Source organism: Cyprinodon variegatus, unplaced genomic scaffold (assembly GCF_000732505.1).
Source record: "Cyprinodon variegatus isolate N-32 unplaced genomic scaffold, C_variegatus-1.0 Scaffold427, whole genome shotgun sequence".
NCBI lineage: Eukaryota > Metazoa > Chordata > Actinopteri > Cyprinodontiformes > Cyprinodontidae > Cyprinodon > Cyprinodon variegatus.
In genome coordinates, this window is record NW_015150880.1 from 517,506 (window position 1) to 533,973 (window position 16,468).

At 35.8% G+C, this 16,468-nt stretch overlaps 1 protein-coding gene across 5 annotated transcripts in view; it reads right to left on the bottom strand.

Moving 5' to 3' along the window:
• The window catches only part of arhgap42 (Rho GTPase activating protein 42), a 137,394-nt gene that overhangs the window by 34,329 nt on the left and 86,597 nt on the right, over positions 1–16,468 (bottom strand). For 4 of the 5 annotated variants that reach the window (XM_015388530.1, XM_015388529.1, XM_015388528.1 and 1 more), the window contains exon 4: positions 9,759–9,830. The exons of the other annotated variant lie outside the window; for it this stretch is intronic. In XM_015388530.1, the coding sequence (XP_015244016.1) occupies positions 9,759–9,830 (72 nt within the window). The remainder of the gene's footprint in view (positions 1–9,758; positions 9,831–16,468) is intronic. 5 annotated transcript variants of the gene reach the window in all.

The following is a 16,468-nucleotide window of genomic DNA, read 5'->3' on the forward strand; positions in this document are numbered from 1 at the left end:
TTTACCAGCCGCAATGTAGATACAAATTTGGATTTAAAAAGAAAATGGCATAAAAGCATAACATAAAGCCCCAAAAATGTGACATTTAAATCCTTAATGAGCATTAGGAAACTTCTGATTAGGACTTTGCAGCTTAGGAACAACAGGAAAGTTTACTGTCCTCTTAGGTATGGCGACTCTTTGGGAGGAGACATAATTTGGAGAGTGCAACATAAACAAACACAGGCGCACACTAGAGATCCCTATAAATTAAGAGCTTTTGCTGAGTCCCACAGTCACAGCAGGAATCTACCAGAACTGATGACTAGTGTGAGCACACCCAGAGAACACACCGTGTACAGCAACTCTTTCACACTTACAGACAGGAGTGTTTGGGCCAGGGCTGCAGTGAGTACGTGAGGTAGATTCTGCCTGATTGAATCACGCAAAGTGTTAAAATGTTTTGTTTTGATCCTAGCAGGACATGTATAAACTGGTACGTCTGTAATGATAGCCTAGCAGAACACCGGGGCTGTGTGGTTGGCTTTTCCGTGTGTTGATGGTATCATCCCACCTCCGTTTATTGTATGTTTGTGCAGACAGAACAGAATACAAACAGACAAATCCTGCAAAAGGAGGTGAAGCTAAAATAAAAGATTGAAGGTTAATATGAAGGGACAGAAGGCATCATCACGAAGGGATACACACCCTGAAGCGAAGATTAGGGAGCGTTTTTTTGACAAACTACTGCTAGTGTTTGAGAGTGCTCATTTAGCTGAAATGAATGAACAACGTCAAAGCACTTGGCAACAGTCTAGTGGTGCACAAAATGCACATGAACCTATCACTCAGGAGATTTTCTCATCTGATTGCTTTGTACTCACTCATGAATAAATCAAATGCAACAGGAAAATGTTCAGATGCAGGCTGCTTTGTAGTGGGATTTGGTACTGGTGAGGCCGTGTGCTGCTGCCAGGGGTTCTCTGATGGCAGATAGATGAGCAGCTCTACTTATTTTAAAAAAACATCAGAACTCTTGGATAGTAAAATATGGCACAACTAAGTAAAAAGAGACTTTCTTCTTTTCATAATGTCTTTTAATCAAGATACTGGTACGTGAGAAAAAGAGCATCAGAAGTATATTTGCACAGTGATTGTTCTTTGAAAGTTTTGTCATGGAACCTGACAAGCTTCGGGGTCATGCTTTCACCATGGCAACAATCAGCTAAAATTAGGGTAAGCATGTCTGTGTAAGTACAAAATGAAAATAGCCCCAGATACTTTACAAATGTCATAATTCTGCACTTTTTGGTTCTGTTTAAGTTTTCTTTTTGAGTTTTCAGTTATACTTTGATTCATGTCTTTCTGTGTTTTCTAGCTTATTGTTGTAATATTATTATATTGCATTTCTTGTTTACCCTCTGTTGCCCTCTTCTGTCAGTCTCCTTTCCCCTTGCTCTCCCTTCTTGATTCCTCTGTCCACACCTGCTCCTAATTTGCTGATTAGTCTGATCTTTGTTCAGTCTCCCATTTATACACCACTTGTTCAGTCACTGTTTGCTGGTTCGTTTCTTGGCTCCTTGTGTGTGTTTTTCCTGATATCCCTTGGTATTTTGGTAAATCTGCATTTTGTTATGTTTGGATTTAGATTTTTGCTTCAGTTGTCACCTTTTTTGTTATCAAATCTGCTAGAAACTACTTTCAGCTTCAGTCCCTACATTTAGGTCCTCTTCAAACCTCAACTCAAATTAACAAAAGTATTAAAATCTGTTCAACTTCTCTTTCAAAGATAAAGGGACTTATTTTTTTATATTCTTGGGGTTTTAAAAGCAAACACAGAATAGCGCACACAGATTTTTATTTTAAACATCTGATGTTATCTAAGATTTGGCCTCATAAGTGTTATGCTCCACTGTATCAATAATTTGTAAAGTCATTTTGTTGGGGGTATTTACCAGTTTGAACAACAGAGGAAATTAAATATGGCTTTCTTTTTTTTTTTTTTTTTACTGACAAAATAACCCATGGTAAGAGAAATTGAGTGAAACACATGAGTATTTTTTTTTTCTTTTACATAACTCTGCTTTAAAGTTCACCACAGCTTTATCCCCGATGGTTCATTGATGTTCTTAACCTCTAAGGCCTCTACAGAGGAGATGGATTCATACTGTCCACATTGTTGGACCATTTACAAATTATGTGGCCTCTAAATATAATTAGTTGTAGCAGATGTTATCTAAGGGTATTTGATCAAAGGGTTCAAAATATGCATCCATTTCACACTTTTCTAAATTTTGCACCATTTCCAAAATAAGATGTGGAGATGGAAGCTTCATGATGTGGGCCACTTGTTCTCAGCAGACATAAGGAAGTTCTTTATAAAATGAGATTAAGTTAAATGCAGCATAATCATGAGACAAGAGTTAGAGGCTGCAAAAGGTATGAGATTGGCAAGATAAAAACACCATACATACAACCAGACCTACAATAAAAACCTAAATCTTTGTATCCAGACGCTGGTAATGTAATCCTTTCCAAATCTATCTATAGCACTTTTAGTTCACTAATTTTCTCTAATGAACCTAACAGGACTTTGAACAAGAGAACATTTGATTTTTAAGGGTGATCAAAGTGAAGGGAAGTAGATCGACATTCAGGCCATAATGGTCAGAATTTTAATTCACAATTTGTGTCTCTATCACATAATTCCACATATGGAAACTTAAAGAGGTATGAATATTTTTTGAAATGCATTGTTTTTCACTCTTCCATGCAGTTTTTTTCCTGCTTGTGATAGTCAATACTTAATCCAAACATTAATTAGCAGTCAGGCATCATTTGCGCCACATTTGACCAAATTCTCCTTCTAAATGAATTCTCTGAGCAGTGACATGAAAGGGAGAACTGTAACCTATCTCTATGAGCTCATTAGAAGCAGCTAATTGCAGCATGGGTCCAGAAGTGGTGATTAAACAGCAATAGCTGTACACATGAGCTGGTCTTAGATGAACAAGGGAGACAGACGGAGCACGAGCCTTCAGTTAAATTCTGCCGTTTGTTGCAATGCTAGAAGAAAGAAAAATCCTCTTTACTTAAAAAGAGAAGAAAATGGAAATACTGAGATGTAACAGAAAGGCTGGCAAATCAGCAAGAAATAGTTTAGAAACATCTGCTTTAGAGGAGTTCAAAAACAAACACATTGGCTTCTTAATAAACCACACAGAATGAGGCAAGCTAGAAACCTTCTGGGTAAAATTAACATTGTCGATTGTCACTAAAGGCTTCGGTATCACGTTTAATTTAAAAAAGGCTAAAATGCAAACATATTTGTTAACAGAACAGTAGTCTTTCTTTTTGTATTTGCTTGCTAGTATTACATATTTTTCTTCTTCCAAAGCATCTCGTCTTAGTTAGTGACAAGTTCTGTTGGGTTTTGGGTTAAACGTTCTCCTAAAGAGCATTTTAGACTTCTTCATGTCAAAAATGTCAAAAACAGACCATATATTTGATTACATTGTAGGAAAGAAATAAGGAACAGATTCTAAATCAGTCAGCATTAATCAATCATAAAGAAAATAAAAACAATCAACTTGATTGCAAACAATCAACTTTCTCTCATATCTAAGATATGACAAGATATTCACCCATTATTCAGAATTTCTTTGGGATATTAAATTTCATCGTTGAGCTCGATCAACGTTAAACACAGTGAAGTGAACTTTGACTGCTGCTGAGCCGTGAGTTTATTTTTCTGTAATTAAGACTGTTTTCACAGCAATTTGGTTTTATTAAAATCCAGAAGCTGAAGACAATATCTTCATAACCAAAAGGAACTAACAGGAAAAAAAGGCTCTCTGTTTTTTATCAAGAGGTATTTCCAGGTCAAAGGTGGAGTAAAAACACTGGGAGGAAATATTAAAAGCTAAGCTGAGAAGTCATTGTGCAGAGGATATTTTCAGTTAGGTAAACAGAAAACCAAGAAATTATTTTTATTGCACCTCCGTACCAAAAGGGAATGAAGATGGAAATTAGTTAGTAGCTAAATCTGGGACTATTCATCTGTTCTCTACTGAGAATATTGCTTTCATGCGTCTTACCTGATATGTATATAAACTAGACTGAATCCATATGAGATATTTTCAAAATAACATGACAGAACGGCAACTGAAAGTTTATGAATTTATATAAATACATCTGAATTATGTTATTATTTAAAAAAAACTTTCTATCCATCTATTCCACAAAAAGACAAGCAGATTTCCCCCATAGTCTTTCTAATCATGTATAATGCACCTTGACTTAACATTGATTTACTCTTACAGTGAATTCATTTGATTGCTCCAATATAACACAATTTAATCTATCTTTTAGTTTACATGGGGCTTTAAAATATTGCAATTGATTCTACTTTTATCTATGCATTTTGTTTGTTTTTTTACACTTAATATTTCTATGTTTAATAATAGTTGTTATTGTTCAAGTAAAAATAAGTCAAACAATACAAAATCATGTAAAGTGTGTTAGTAAAAGATGAAATATATTATTTAGAACTTGATTTATCCTGAGTGAAAATGTTTAGAAGGCTTTTTGTATACTTTTTGTACAGCAAAATCCTGGATTTCATTATTTTGGTAGATGGAAGATGTTTTCATTATATTGTACTGCTCAAAATGTTACTAATTATATTCTATATTGCAGCTGGTAAGTATAATAAATAAACAAACAAACAATTTAGAAATTTGCCAGATTAGATCATGCTGTCCTTGCTTGCAGGCAGAGAAGTTAAATATATACATCACTAACAATCTAACTAATTAACTAATACAGAAAATTTACATAAAGTTAGAGATACACCTAGAAATTAGCCAATTGCCTGAAGAAAAGAGACTTACAGATATTTATTTTTATAACCAAAAGGATGTTTAAAATTAAGTCAGAGGAAAGAGTGAACAATAATATATTTGGGATGTCAAGACCTATTTCTAGTCACAAGTTAAAACTTTAGAACAGAAAGACTTGTTGGAGGGACCAGGAAGACTCATCAAAGCATAGCAAAAACTTTAAACTTATGTCTTTTTAATGGGTTTGGAAACTCTTAAGGTATGGATCTACCTTCTCCAGGATAAAGATAAAGAATGAAGGATTACAGATATGAATTTGTAATTATTCTAACTACATTTAAAAAAAGCAACAACACCTCTTACATGTTGTGCTCTCAATCATAGAAGATTAAATCTGCACAGAAAAAATAAAACTTATTTTAAGAAATGATTATTCATTTTTAGATCATTTTTGCACTGAACATCATTTTTAGACCCTAGAAAAGCAGCCAGCAATGTTCTCAAAATAAGTTAATAAACACTTGATAAACAAAAAACTATATAAAATAATAATAAAAAAAATAAATCTCAAAAAACATCTTAAGTGGGAAATTTCCAATTCGTGAAACTACATTCAAAACTGCATATTGTAAAAATTGTAGACAATGCTAATAAATGTACATTTATGCTACAGCCGTCTAGACTAAATGAAAGAGTTTATCTGATGAAACCTTTCATTTCCTCTTTTTATTCCTGAAACTATTGTAGTAAACTCAGGAACAGGTTTCAGTTCACAGAGAAAAAACAAAAAAAAAACAAAGAAAGAAGTGCATTGGTTTCAGGGTCACATCTCACTTTGGGTAACAGTATGATGTTTCATCATTTAGTCGACTGAGCTGCCCTCAGTCGGTTAGTACATCATAGCCATAGAGTTGTGCTTCGGAGGTTAATACACTAATACATAACCTCATTGGGATTACTTTCTGTATGCCCATATAAGGCAAGAGCTCCCAGATTGTCCAACTAATGTTCTCAGGCATCATCAAGTGCAATAACTGGAAGGGTCAGACAGCCCACGGATCTCTCCAGATTCTCGGAACCGTGGAAAGTTACTCAGCAGCCCATGATGTGTGCATTTCATCTCACTCTAGTTGGGCTAATGTTTAGTGGAGGACAGAGCCATTAGGAGGAAGTGGTCAAAGGAAGTAAGAGGTAGTGGGAGTGATGGGGGGGCTTTTAAGAAACCATTTTATAAACACAGACAGTGAGAGCAATAACACTGAGCATGTTGATGTAAGAGAGTAAAATACACAAATGGCAGCTGAATGTGCTGGTTCATTTGGGTAGAAGCATGAAGCAACATTGGTTATTCAGTCTGACCAGGCAGGGAGAGTGATGATGCTCACACCCCAGTACAGGGAAGAGAAATGGTGTCATTATGCTGCAGGTTGGCCTGTGAAGAGACCAATGAAGTACAGCAGGATGACTATATCTGCAGACCAGTGGCTGTCAAGGCATGTAAAATAAATCAAAATGAGAGAAAGAGAGGGAGACCAAGAGAGAGAGAGAGGGTCTGACTTTGAAGCTTAGAAGTTGCTCGCAAAGATAAAAGCTATGATAAGATGTGCAAATGATTCATAGTACAGTATTGAGTTAGGAGTGGAGAAGTGGGAGAGCTGCACAAAAGCCTGAGTTCTTCCATCGTGCTCATGTGTGAACTCACCCAGGGACTGACCACAGACAAGCCGCAATACTTTCATATCATGCCTTTGAGTTGGCCAGAAATGAAAGTATGGCTTGTAGCAAGAAACCCACACTGTTCTGTAGAGTCAACTCCATCCATAGCAACACGTCCACTGTGAGACCAGAATGCCTTCAAGCAACACTATAAACAAGTGCAACTGATATCAATCATCTAGATCCAATAAGTTGGAGAAGACTGTACTACATGTAACCGGATTACAGTAATCCGATTAAAAAAAGAGGTAAATGCATTAAATATGTCCTTCCTGCAGGTGTGTCGAAGAAAGAAGGAATATACTGTAAAGGTGACATTTGGAGGTTTTTCCCTGGCCCAGATATTTCAAGAAAGTGAGTGATAAGGAAATTTGTAAAGAACATCAGCATTGTTACTTTAAATAGAACAACGTCTACAAGAGCAGAAAGTGCACTAAAAGCACTGTGAAGATTTGTAAGAAAGAAAAAGAGCCCTACTTTACTTATCCAGCAGCTTTAAAGACACAGATCACAAAGTGGTGTAAAGAGAAAAACTAAAAAAATGGAATTATGCATATTTTTAGTAACCCTAATCAAGTGTTTCTAAAATACTTAAAAGTAATGGAAAGTGTGACAATAGATGTAAAAAAGAAAAGATAATGCGTGAGCTTTCAGACTATATGTCAAGGCTGCTGTCATGAAGCTGGCATCGAATTGTGAGGGCAACTGTCTAAAAACTGTGCAAGATGCTTTTATTCCAAGAGTCTCAGCTCAAATTGTGTGGTCACAAACCTTTTAGTAAATAAATAAAAATATATCTAAAAATAGAAAAATAAACAGTGTATGTTATTTATGTATGGTTTATGTATTTTTAAACTTGGGTGCGTGTTGTTTTATTTTCAGTTCAAGTTATTTCAAATTTTTCTATTCATTTAGTTAAATTCAGTTTATTATTAAAGTGCCGATTTAAACGGTTGAATGTTTTTTATCTAAGTGAACCCAGAAGATTGTATTGACTTTGCAGAATTTCCTACTCCTGGATGAGCATGTAGGGTTTGCTAGCGGTGTGCTGTTGACTTTGTAGCAATACTTCATAATAAGCATGCATGGAGCGAGAGTGGAGAGGAAAACTGCTTTTTAACAGAAAGCAGAATCAGACTCAGTGTAAACTGCACTGTGATTTGGCGAACAATGGTTTTGAGATTGAAACAGACATAGAAAAGGGACAGAGAAGTGCTAATCCACAAGTACTTTCTACATTAGAGACGGTAATGGTAGACTAGCTCCATAAGTGGCTTTGTCTACGAAAGAATATTTAAGCAAACAGACAATGAGCTGGTTTTCAGAAGGAGAAAATCAAAAGGTAAGCTATACTATTTGAATCAATTTGACTGTATGATCTGGTTGAACTGTAAAATGCCTTGTGTTGTGAATTGGCGGTATATAAATAAACTGAACTGAATTAAATTACTTGAACTGAAAGATTACCAAAATATGAAAATGCTGACCAGGCTAGCTGACAGCCTTAGTTGGACAACATAAGCTGATATGGACACCATCTCGTCAGCAGGCGAGGCTAAAACAGCTTCTCAAAAAAAATTTTATTTTACCGGTACTCAGAAACCCATTTCTGAGTGAATCCACCAGGTATTTTTTATGACCCTTTAAAAAATCTGCCAGAGGAAAGGGATATTGGAAGCTTTGCATGGGATGTTAGGCTAGGTTACTCAATAGATCATTATGCCTTACATAAGTACAATCCATTTCAATGAGCCGCTGCAGCATTTTAATTCTGTGCGGCTTTCTGGCCAGCTGCAGGGGGGCGTGTTCAATACAAAATAGCAAGCTGACCACACCACGAAGTAGAAAACACAGCTATTTACAACTTATTTAAAGTCTCTTCATCCCGTCCAAGAGTGTCAGTCAATTCTTCATGTGTTTTTCCACAATCCATTGATAGTGGTGATAATTATCAGCTAAATCATAGGATGTCTCTAGATGTTTATAATTGCGAACCCTCGCTGGTAGGAGCTGTGTTGCCTGCTATGTTTTTCCACCCAGATCTGTCAGTATAGTTAAAGTTTTCCTAGATGCAAGGTGCGGAAAGCAAAAAAATTATGTCATTTGGCCACATGGACCTAGCGAATGCATCAAGCATAAACCATTCTTAAAGGTATAGTTCAGGATGCTGTTTTTTTAGGTGGTTAAGCAAAATAAGCAGTCCTCCTAATTATCAACCATTCTGGTGATATGTTTACGTAATCATCCATACGTGCTCGTCCCCATTTTCAATTACTGGTGGAGAGTCTGAGATAGTGGAAAATAGCAAATCTACTTTTGTAAAGTAACCTTATATGAGCGATGCAAACAACAACTTTTAAACAGAGCATGCACGAGGAGAAAATGGCTCATGCATGCTCTCCCACACGTTTAATAGACGTTCCCTCACGGAAGAAGGTACAGGACTGTGCTTGTGCATTTTTTTTAAAGGGGAGAGGGCAGGTCTTCAAAATTCTTCAAAGATTTACGAAAATCATCCACTATACCTTTAAGAGTCACTTTGCCTACTTAATCTTACAGTATGTAAAAGTGTTTTTAACCTCAGTCATGCAAATTCATGTTGGCACAAAGGTTATTCATCCATTTATATCATTTAATGGTTATCTTAGGTCGTTTCTAAGGTGTTTCAAGACTGAAAGGAAAATTAAATCCCTTTATTTGGTGTCTGTCAATAAATGGAAAAAGCAATCTGCAGCCCTTATCTTCTAAAAACCTATTCAAAAGTTAACTCTACACCTTTACCTGGTACTGTAACCTGTCTGACGATGCTATAGGTAATAGTTAGATGGGTACAGCTATAAAGGGTTAATAACTTATTATTAAGACTAATCAAGATTGGAGAACTGCAGCTTAGAAAACTTTTAATTGGCAAAAAATTATTTCTTAGGTCAATGTGCCACATTGAATCTAGTAAGCATTAAAACGGACACCTTTAAAAAATAGCAGGTGTTAATGCCTTCTGATGTCCAAATTACAAACCCATGTATTTGTCTCTTACCCGTACTAGTCTGATTAATCAGGAAGAGGCCACTTTTCTTGCCAGTGTCACGCTTTGGTTTTAATTAATGATTTACAGACGGCAGGAGAGACGAAGGGGGGTAAAAGAAAAGGGCGAGGGTGTCAGGCCACATGAAATCTCTACCGTTGCTCCGTTGCTAATTGCGCACGCAGGGGGTCTCTTACCTTTGCTGCTCCGATTTGCTCCTTACGAAATTTTTCCAAAGGAGTAATCAAGACATCATCAGCATTCTGAATCTGAAACAGAAGAGCGGAGAAAAGAAAAAGAGAGAGAGAGAAGATGTCATCCTGACTGAAAAATGGGATTGGAGTCACTGCAACCCTGTGAATGATTCAAAATAACATCAAGAAAAATGTACTACAAAACCCAACTTAGAAGTCATTCAGGTTCGTTATAGTTGTGTCACACAGGAAATTATCAGTGAGAATTGCCCACCTCAAATGAAAGGAGCCGAGTGGGTGTATAAGGTTCAAATAAACATTGAAGGTAGCACAATCAGATTCATTAGTATCCCTTAAAGCAGGGATAATACACGACCTGTTCCTGTGAGGGGCCGAAATGAGCAAAGCAGAGATAAGAGAAAAAGCACTTAACAATGGCAGCAGTTTTATGTGAGCTCTGAAGCAGCAGGATTTTCGAACCTCGCTGAAATATGACACGGATGTGCAGATGAGGCAGCTTTACAAGCGCAGCCTGTGATGCATTTTAATTTCTGAGGCAGTGCTCGACTCCACATGTTGGCGACCTCTGGAGTGTCACGACTAGAGAGAAAGGTCTCTCCTGTGGCCTCTCCCTTTTTATTCTAGACAGAAAGCGATAGGGTGAGATATATTGTGCCAATTACAGTTCACACTCAATCCTCATGGGTGAGCGGTTCAAAAAGGTGCCATTAAGGTGCTTCTGAATTTCCTTCGGGTGGGTTTTCATCCGCCAGGATCAGATGACATCAGGCTGTTGGAGCCGCTCAACAGGAGGCTCTGTCACAAATGACATTGTTCTTAAGGTGATTTAAGGTGCGGTTCTATGTGGTGAGTAAATGTGACAAACTATGGACCAAGATCTACTGTAGTACATCCATGATACCGGGACTAATTTAGTGCTGTCAGCTCAGATGGGCTATCAGCTCCTGAGCCGTAATCCTCTCAACACAACCTTTCTGCAGGCAGAGTTTTTGTTTGGAACCATTAATCTAAAGGCACAGAAGCATCACAAATACAGTCAGTTGCTTTAAAAATAGTTTTAAAATCTTGCTGAAGCAAAATAAATTTGCAGCTACTTGTACAGAGCTGTGCATTATGTCACATCTATCAATTTACAACCATAGAGAACACTTGTTTATTGCAAAGGAGAAAAAAAGCCCACACACTTTCTTCTAACATGAGCTTTTTCAACTTTCCACTTAAATGTTTCAGGTGATGAAAAATAATATCACATAAGGATAACCTCAGTAATTAAAAAAATCTCTTTGTAAATGGGTGTGCAACCCTAAAACATTTGTTAAAACTGCCAATGAACCTTCAAGGAAAGTGATGGGAGCGATTTTGAGACTTTTCTTTGCAATCATTTTTTCAATGGACCTATACTATACAACCCCCCCCTTTATTTTTTATTTTTTTGCTTTTACTAACTTTCTAGTTATGATGGTGTTTTACTTTAATTATGCATGTCTAACCAATCCTCATGATATCCTCTCTCTTAACAGCAGCCCCTTCCTGTCTTGGAACAACATTTGGCCATTTTATGTAGGAACGCGTTAACCCAATCCGCTATACAGTAGCTAGCATCTAATTTGACCATTCTGCGCCTGCCCAGTAAATAAATCTTCCACTTTCAAAGCAATCATTTCTGCTCAATAATAAGATGAGGTGACTATTTTAGCACCTAAAATGCATATTGACAGAAACTCAATGAAAGTAATGTAAAAATCCTGAAATTATTTTTTCGGATGCAAAAGGTCTCAGACTTTGTTCACCCTTCCTAAAAAAAAAAAAAAAAAAAAAAAAGCCGAGGAGAGTTTGCATAAAAAAGATCTTCCAGTCACTTCTGAATGCTGATGCAAGGTTTTGAACCAAGAAGAGCCAGATCATCAGTGCAGTTTTAATCTCCTTTCATTCTCTGCTGGTGCATTAAAATGAATCTCAAAATGTCAGTCTTTTGACTTTTAGAGTCTAATGTGGTCAAGCACTTGTCTATACTGTATCTCTCACCTTCCAGAGCCCGACACCTCTGACATATTCCACTAAAAGGTTGTAAATAGTTCCTTGAGCACATTTTTAGACCAGAGGGGATAAATCCTCTTGAGTTGTGATCTCAAGACTGTGAAATGTGCTGCTTCTGTCTTTGTGTCTTCATTCTGCTGAGTCTTTTAAGAGGCAGCAGAAGAATCAATTATTCAGATATACTTATAAATAACTTTAGGCATTGTGTTATTTTTGTGCCGTTTAATTTATCTTTTTTAATATATGATTTTATACTTGTTTATATTGAAAAGTATTGTCTTTATTACCCTATTAAAGGGGATAAAGTTTACTTACGTGCACACTTCTTAAGGTCATACTTTGAACTTTGACTATGCTACTAATTTGGCCATTATGCCTACCTCTGATCAGCATAACGGCTGTGAAAAGGGTTTACTTGCTTACCTGCACATATAATAGAAACATGTCTGAGTCAGTGCTTTGAAAATGAATTAGTACTTTTGATAGTACAGTTGGGCTTGTTTAAGTGTATGACTATAAGGTGTTTCCCCAACATTGTCCAAGGAGGGCACCCTACAGATCTACATGCAATTATAAGGAAAGCTGTTAGACCACAATATGCTTATAAATGTCTTGCTTTGACTATATCTTTAAAATAAAAGTTACATATCCTAAAGACAGTTATTTCACACTTTAATAATGAGTGGTATCAAAGGTTTAACTGAATCAGAATTCATCATGTGCATCACTGACTCACTGAGTTCGCTTTGACACAGAAGACAAGCAGGGAACGTTTGGTTTGTGTGGATGGTGTAAAGGTGGGCAGCCTGGTCAAACTGTAAGTGCCAGACCACTGGGAATGTCTCAGAAATGTCAAGGACAAACTGCATATGAATTGGCAGCAGGCAGTTGGGGGATGTGCTGTAAGAAGTCTGCATGCACTGGCTTACCACAATTTTAATGGTGCTGTTTAGCAAGCTGGAACTTGATGTTTTTTTTTGTTGATGAGGAAAGATAGTTGCAGTCCTGTTTGTCTGTGATCATGGTGATCCTGAGGAACTATGTTGAATCCTGTCAAAGATCTTGAGATTGTACAATTTACAGAACACGTAAAGGTCAAAACACCCTACACTATGATAGAAAGTAATATAGTATCAGAAATAGTAGGATATAGTGGTGCAATGTTGCCTCATATCAAAATTAGCTTAAAAGAAAAAGTATTTTCCTTTTTTATCTCTGAATAAAGATATAATTACGGTCACAACACCATAAACACACAGGGAGCTAATGATGGTAGGACATTTTTAAATAAAAACTGGTCATTAATGACCCTGTTTGTCAGAATGCTTTTTAATAGATTGGAAAACAAAACTGGCAAGTTAGTTAAAATATCCTTTATTAGTGCTGTGTTTTCACATTTAGTCACCCTAGAAAACTGGCCTTCTCCACCTAGTATGACAACCTGGTACTAGCTATATTCAACAATTACATTTAACCAGAAATTGGTCATAAAGTCAATAAAGCCTGGTCCTTGTAATAAAGCACTTTATGATAAAATAATGCACAGTATTTATCATTGCAGTTGTACATTACAACAAAATGTGTGCTCTACGTACATTTATTCCACCCTTTAAGAAGCAATGAGCAGCTTGCAGGGCTTGGGGTTAAATGTATTGCTTATGGACCAAGAATGACAATCTATGATCTGAATCTAGACTACAGTAGGGGATGGATAAAAAACAATTCATTTCGAACCAATGACAGAAAACAGCTTATTGGGTATTTTATCACTTGAACCAATTTTCAGGTAACAAACCTAACCCCATTTGCTAGTTCAAACCCCTATTCTAACTCTGTTATTTTATAAATTAACTCAGGACTTGAGGATCTGATCCAGGATCTGGTTACTTTTACCTAAACAAAATAAAAATATATTAAGTGTGAATTACACCTATGATATGAGTAGCAAATTGTCATAATGTAGAAAACATAAGATGTAATTCATATTATATGTAAACATTGCTAAAATTGCATGTTTTAGACACACCGAATTTTAAAATGAATAAGAATCCTAATATGTATATGCATATTTAACAGGGAGAAAGGAAAAGGAGATATGATTCTGCAAGGATAAACTATTAATGAATCACATTTGGTAAACCAGTGAAAAGTATCATGCAACATGGTATTTTTGAAACCTAATAGTTATGAAACAAATAATATTAACATATTTCTACCTGAGATATTACCAAGAGACATCATTGCTAAATAACACATTTGGTTGAACCAGTGAGGGTTTTTGGTGTATATGTAAAATAAAAATCAATCAGCCACTGATAAAATAGTATGAGCTTTTAATAAATGAGGTGGTACCTATGTCAGGGTAAATTAAGGCAATGGGACACTCTAATCTAGATGTACTAATCCTCCAATTATCTAAAAATGACTGTTATCTGGTGAGCAAACAGCAGTATCCTATATTACCCTTCCATTGTGATGTTTTTATTCCTCTGTCTCTACAGCTTTTAGTTTAATTGAACTGCTTTAAATGTAGATTACTATTTTTGTCTTGCTTAACATTAACTCATCATTTCAACAATATTTTTATTGAAACGAGTGCTTGAAATACTTTGGGCATGTAATCATTAAGGGAAAAGATTTTAATATAGATTAAAATTGTAATACTTTGGGATACATATTTATACATGAAAGCAGTCAACTTATTTAATACTCAGTGGATTACTTTCAGGCTGGAACTGTGCCCACTGCCCTCAGCAACAACCTCTCACAACAGGATTAAATCCATAGGAGCCGGCTTGATGTGATGCTTGAAAGGATGCAATAGCACTAAGCAATTTCATTACTAGATAGAAGAGAGAATATCAATGTGTCACATTTTCCCTGCTCCTGGTTTTCCCCAGTCTACATATCGGATAATGTAACTCTGAGGTTAATTTAGCAGAAGAAGATTAGAATGCCACCAAGGCTGCACCAAATTGAAAAGTTTGAAATGAACCAGAATTTTAGAACTGTCTTAATTGTGCCTATCTGTTTTATCAAACTGATTTGTTTTGGAAGAGTCATGAGAAGACAAAGCCTTTAGGGCAAATGTAATGAAACGCTATTGGATCTGAATAACAGAGAATATTACTCATGTTACTCAATCTAGTGAATGTCAGTCACCCCTGTTGACGTGTGCATTTCTGAGTTTTTGTGGCAGAAGTACAGAATCCTTAATATTTAGAGGCAGAGTTAATAAAAAAATGTAAAAAAAAATCCCATTTTATTGCAGCAGTATAATTTTACCCTGAAAAAATATTTATTGTTTTCATGTGTTGGTACGTAGGGAAAATTTTACAAGTTTTAAACATTAGCTTGACAATTGCCGCTCTTCCAAGGGATGCAGGTCAGCAGGGTAAGAAACTTACTGCAGAAAGTTGGTGTTATGACTTGTGAACAATTTATATTTTAGCTTTTTTTTTTTATTGCATTAATATAAGACACATTTTTTGGTTTACTGGTAGAAATCTTTTAAAAATCTTCTTAGACTATGAAATGCCTTACACTCTGGGCCAGAACATCATGCCCTCCATCATACAGAACAGTAGGGATAAAATGCCTTACTACATAAAGATTTGTTCTTCACAGAGCCTAACTGAAATTTGCCATTAAAAAGCCAAGGTAACCCTTCTCTCAACAAGATACACAGCCACAGATTAAATACCATGTCCTGTTCTGTTAACAACAGTTTTACCTTAGCTTTGTTTCATAGAATTCCACTATAAAAGTTACATCTAAAAGTAAATGATTTGTTCTGGTCTTTCAAGCCTGTATTTGTAAAGGTGGGAGATTTAATAATTTTGTACATGACTGTAAGACATGCTTCTCAAACAGCAGATTAAATGTAGGTGACATCTAATGGTTGTCATGGAGAATTAGGAACCAGTAGTGCCACTTTTTCCAACAGTTTTTTTCAATACGGTGGTCTTTGTGTCACCTTCCTTACCAGCCTGGTAACCAAATGTAGTTTTAAGAGCAGCTTTGATTAGCGTTTCGCTTTTGGGGTTGCAGAGTTGCTCTCTAACTGTTTATATAAGCAATAATAGGTGAGAGGCCTTCGTTTTTATTCGGAATTTTAAAGGATGAGCATAGATGTCTGCCTAAATCGCATTATCTCTAGTCTTTCGTATTTTTAGGAGTTGCAATTTTAGGAGTTTCAAATTAGATCATATATTTATATACTTAGAAAGCAGGACATCTAAAATCACTGATAAAATGTACAACCCAATCATGTCCCAGCAGTGAATTTGTTAAAAAAAACTATTATGTGACTATATAACTATTTTTATATTTCCCTATAGAATAAATGATCTCAAATAAAACAGTTTTATGATAATACCATTTCATTGAGTTAAAATTTGCATTTATCTCAAAAATGTTATACACATCTTTAATATGGGTGTAAAACAATTTTCCAACTCTGTTAACGATAATTTTAACTAGAGACACAATAAAAGCTTATTTAGTTAAATCTGAAAGGGAAAAAAATGCTTTTATTTTTTTCTGCCTTTTCAAGCTTAAGACGAACTTTGGATGCAAAGCAGGAAAATGTAATTTTATCTGAGAAGTAAATTGACAGAATTGTAGCGAGTTCAGAATACATATACATATATATA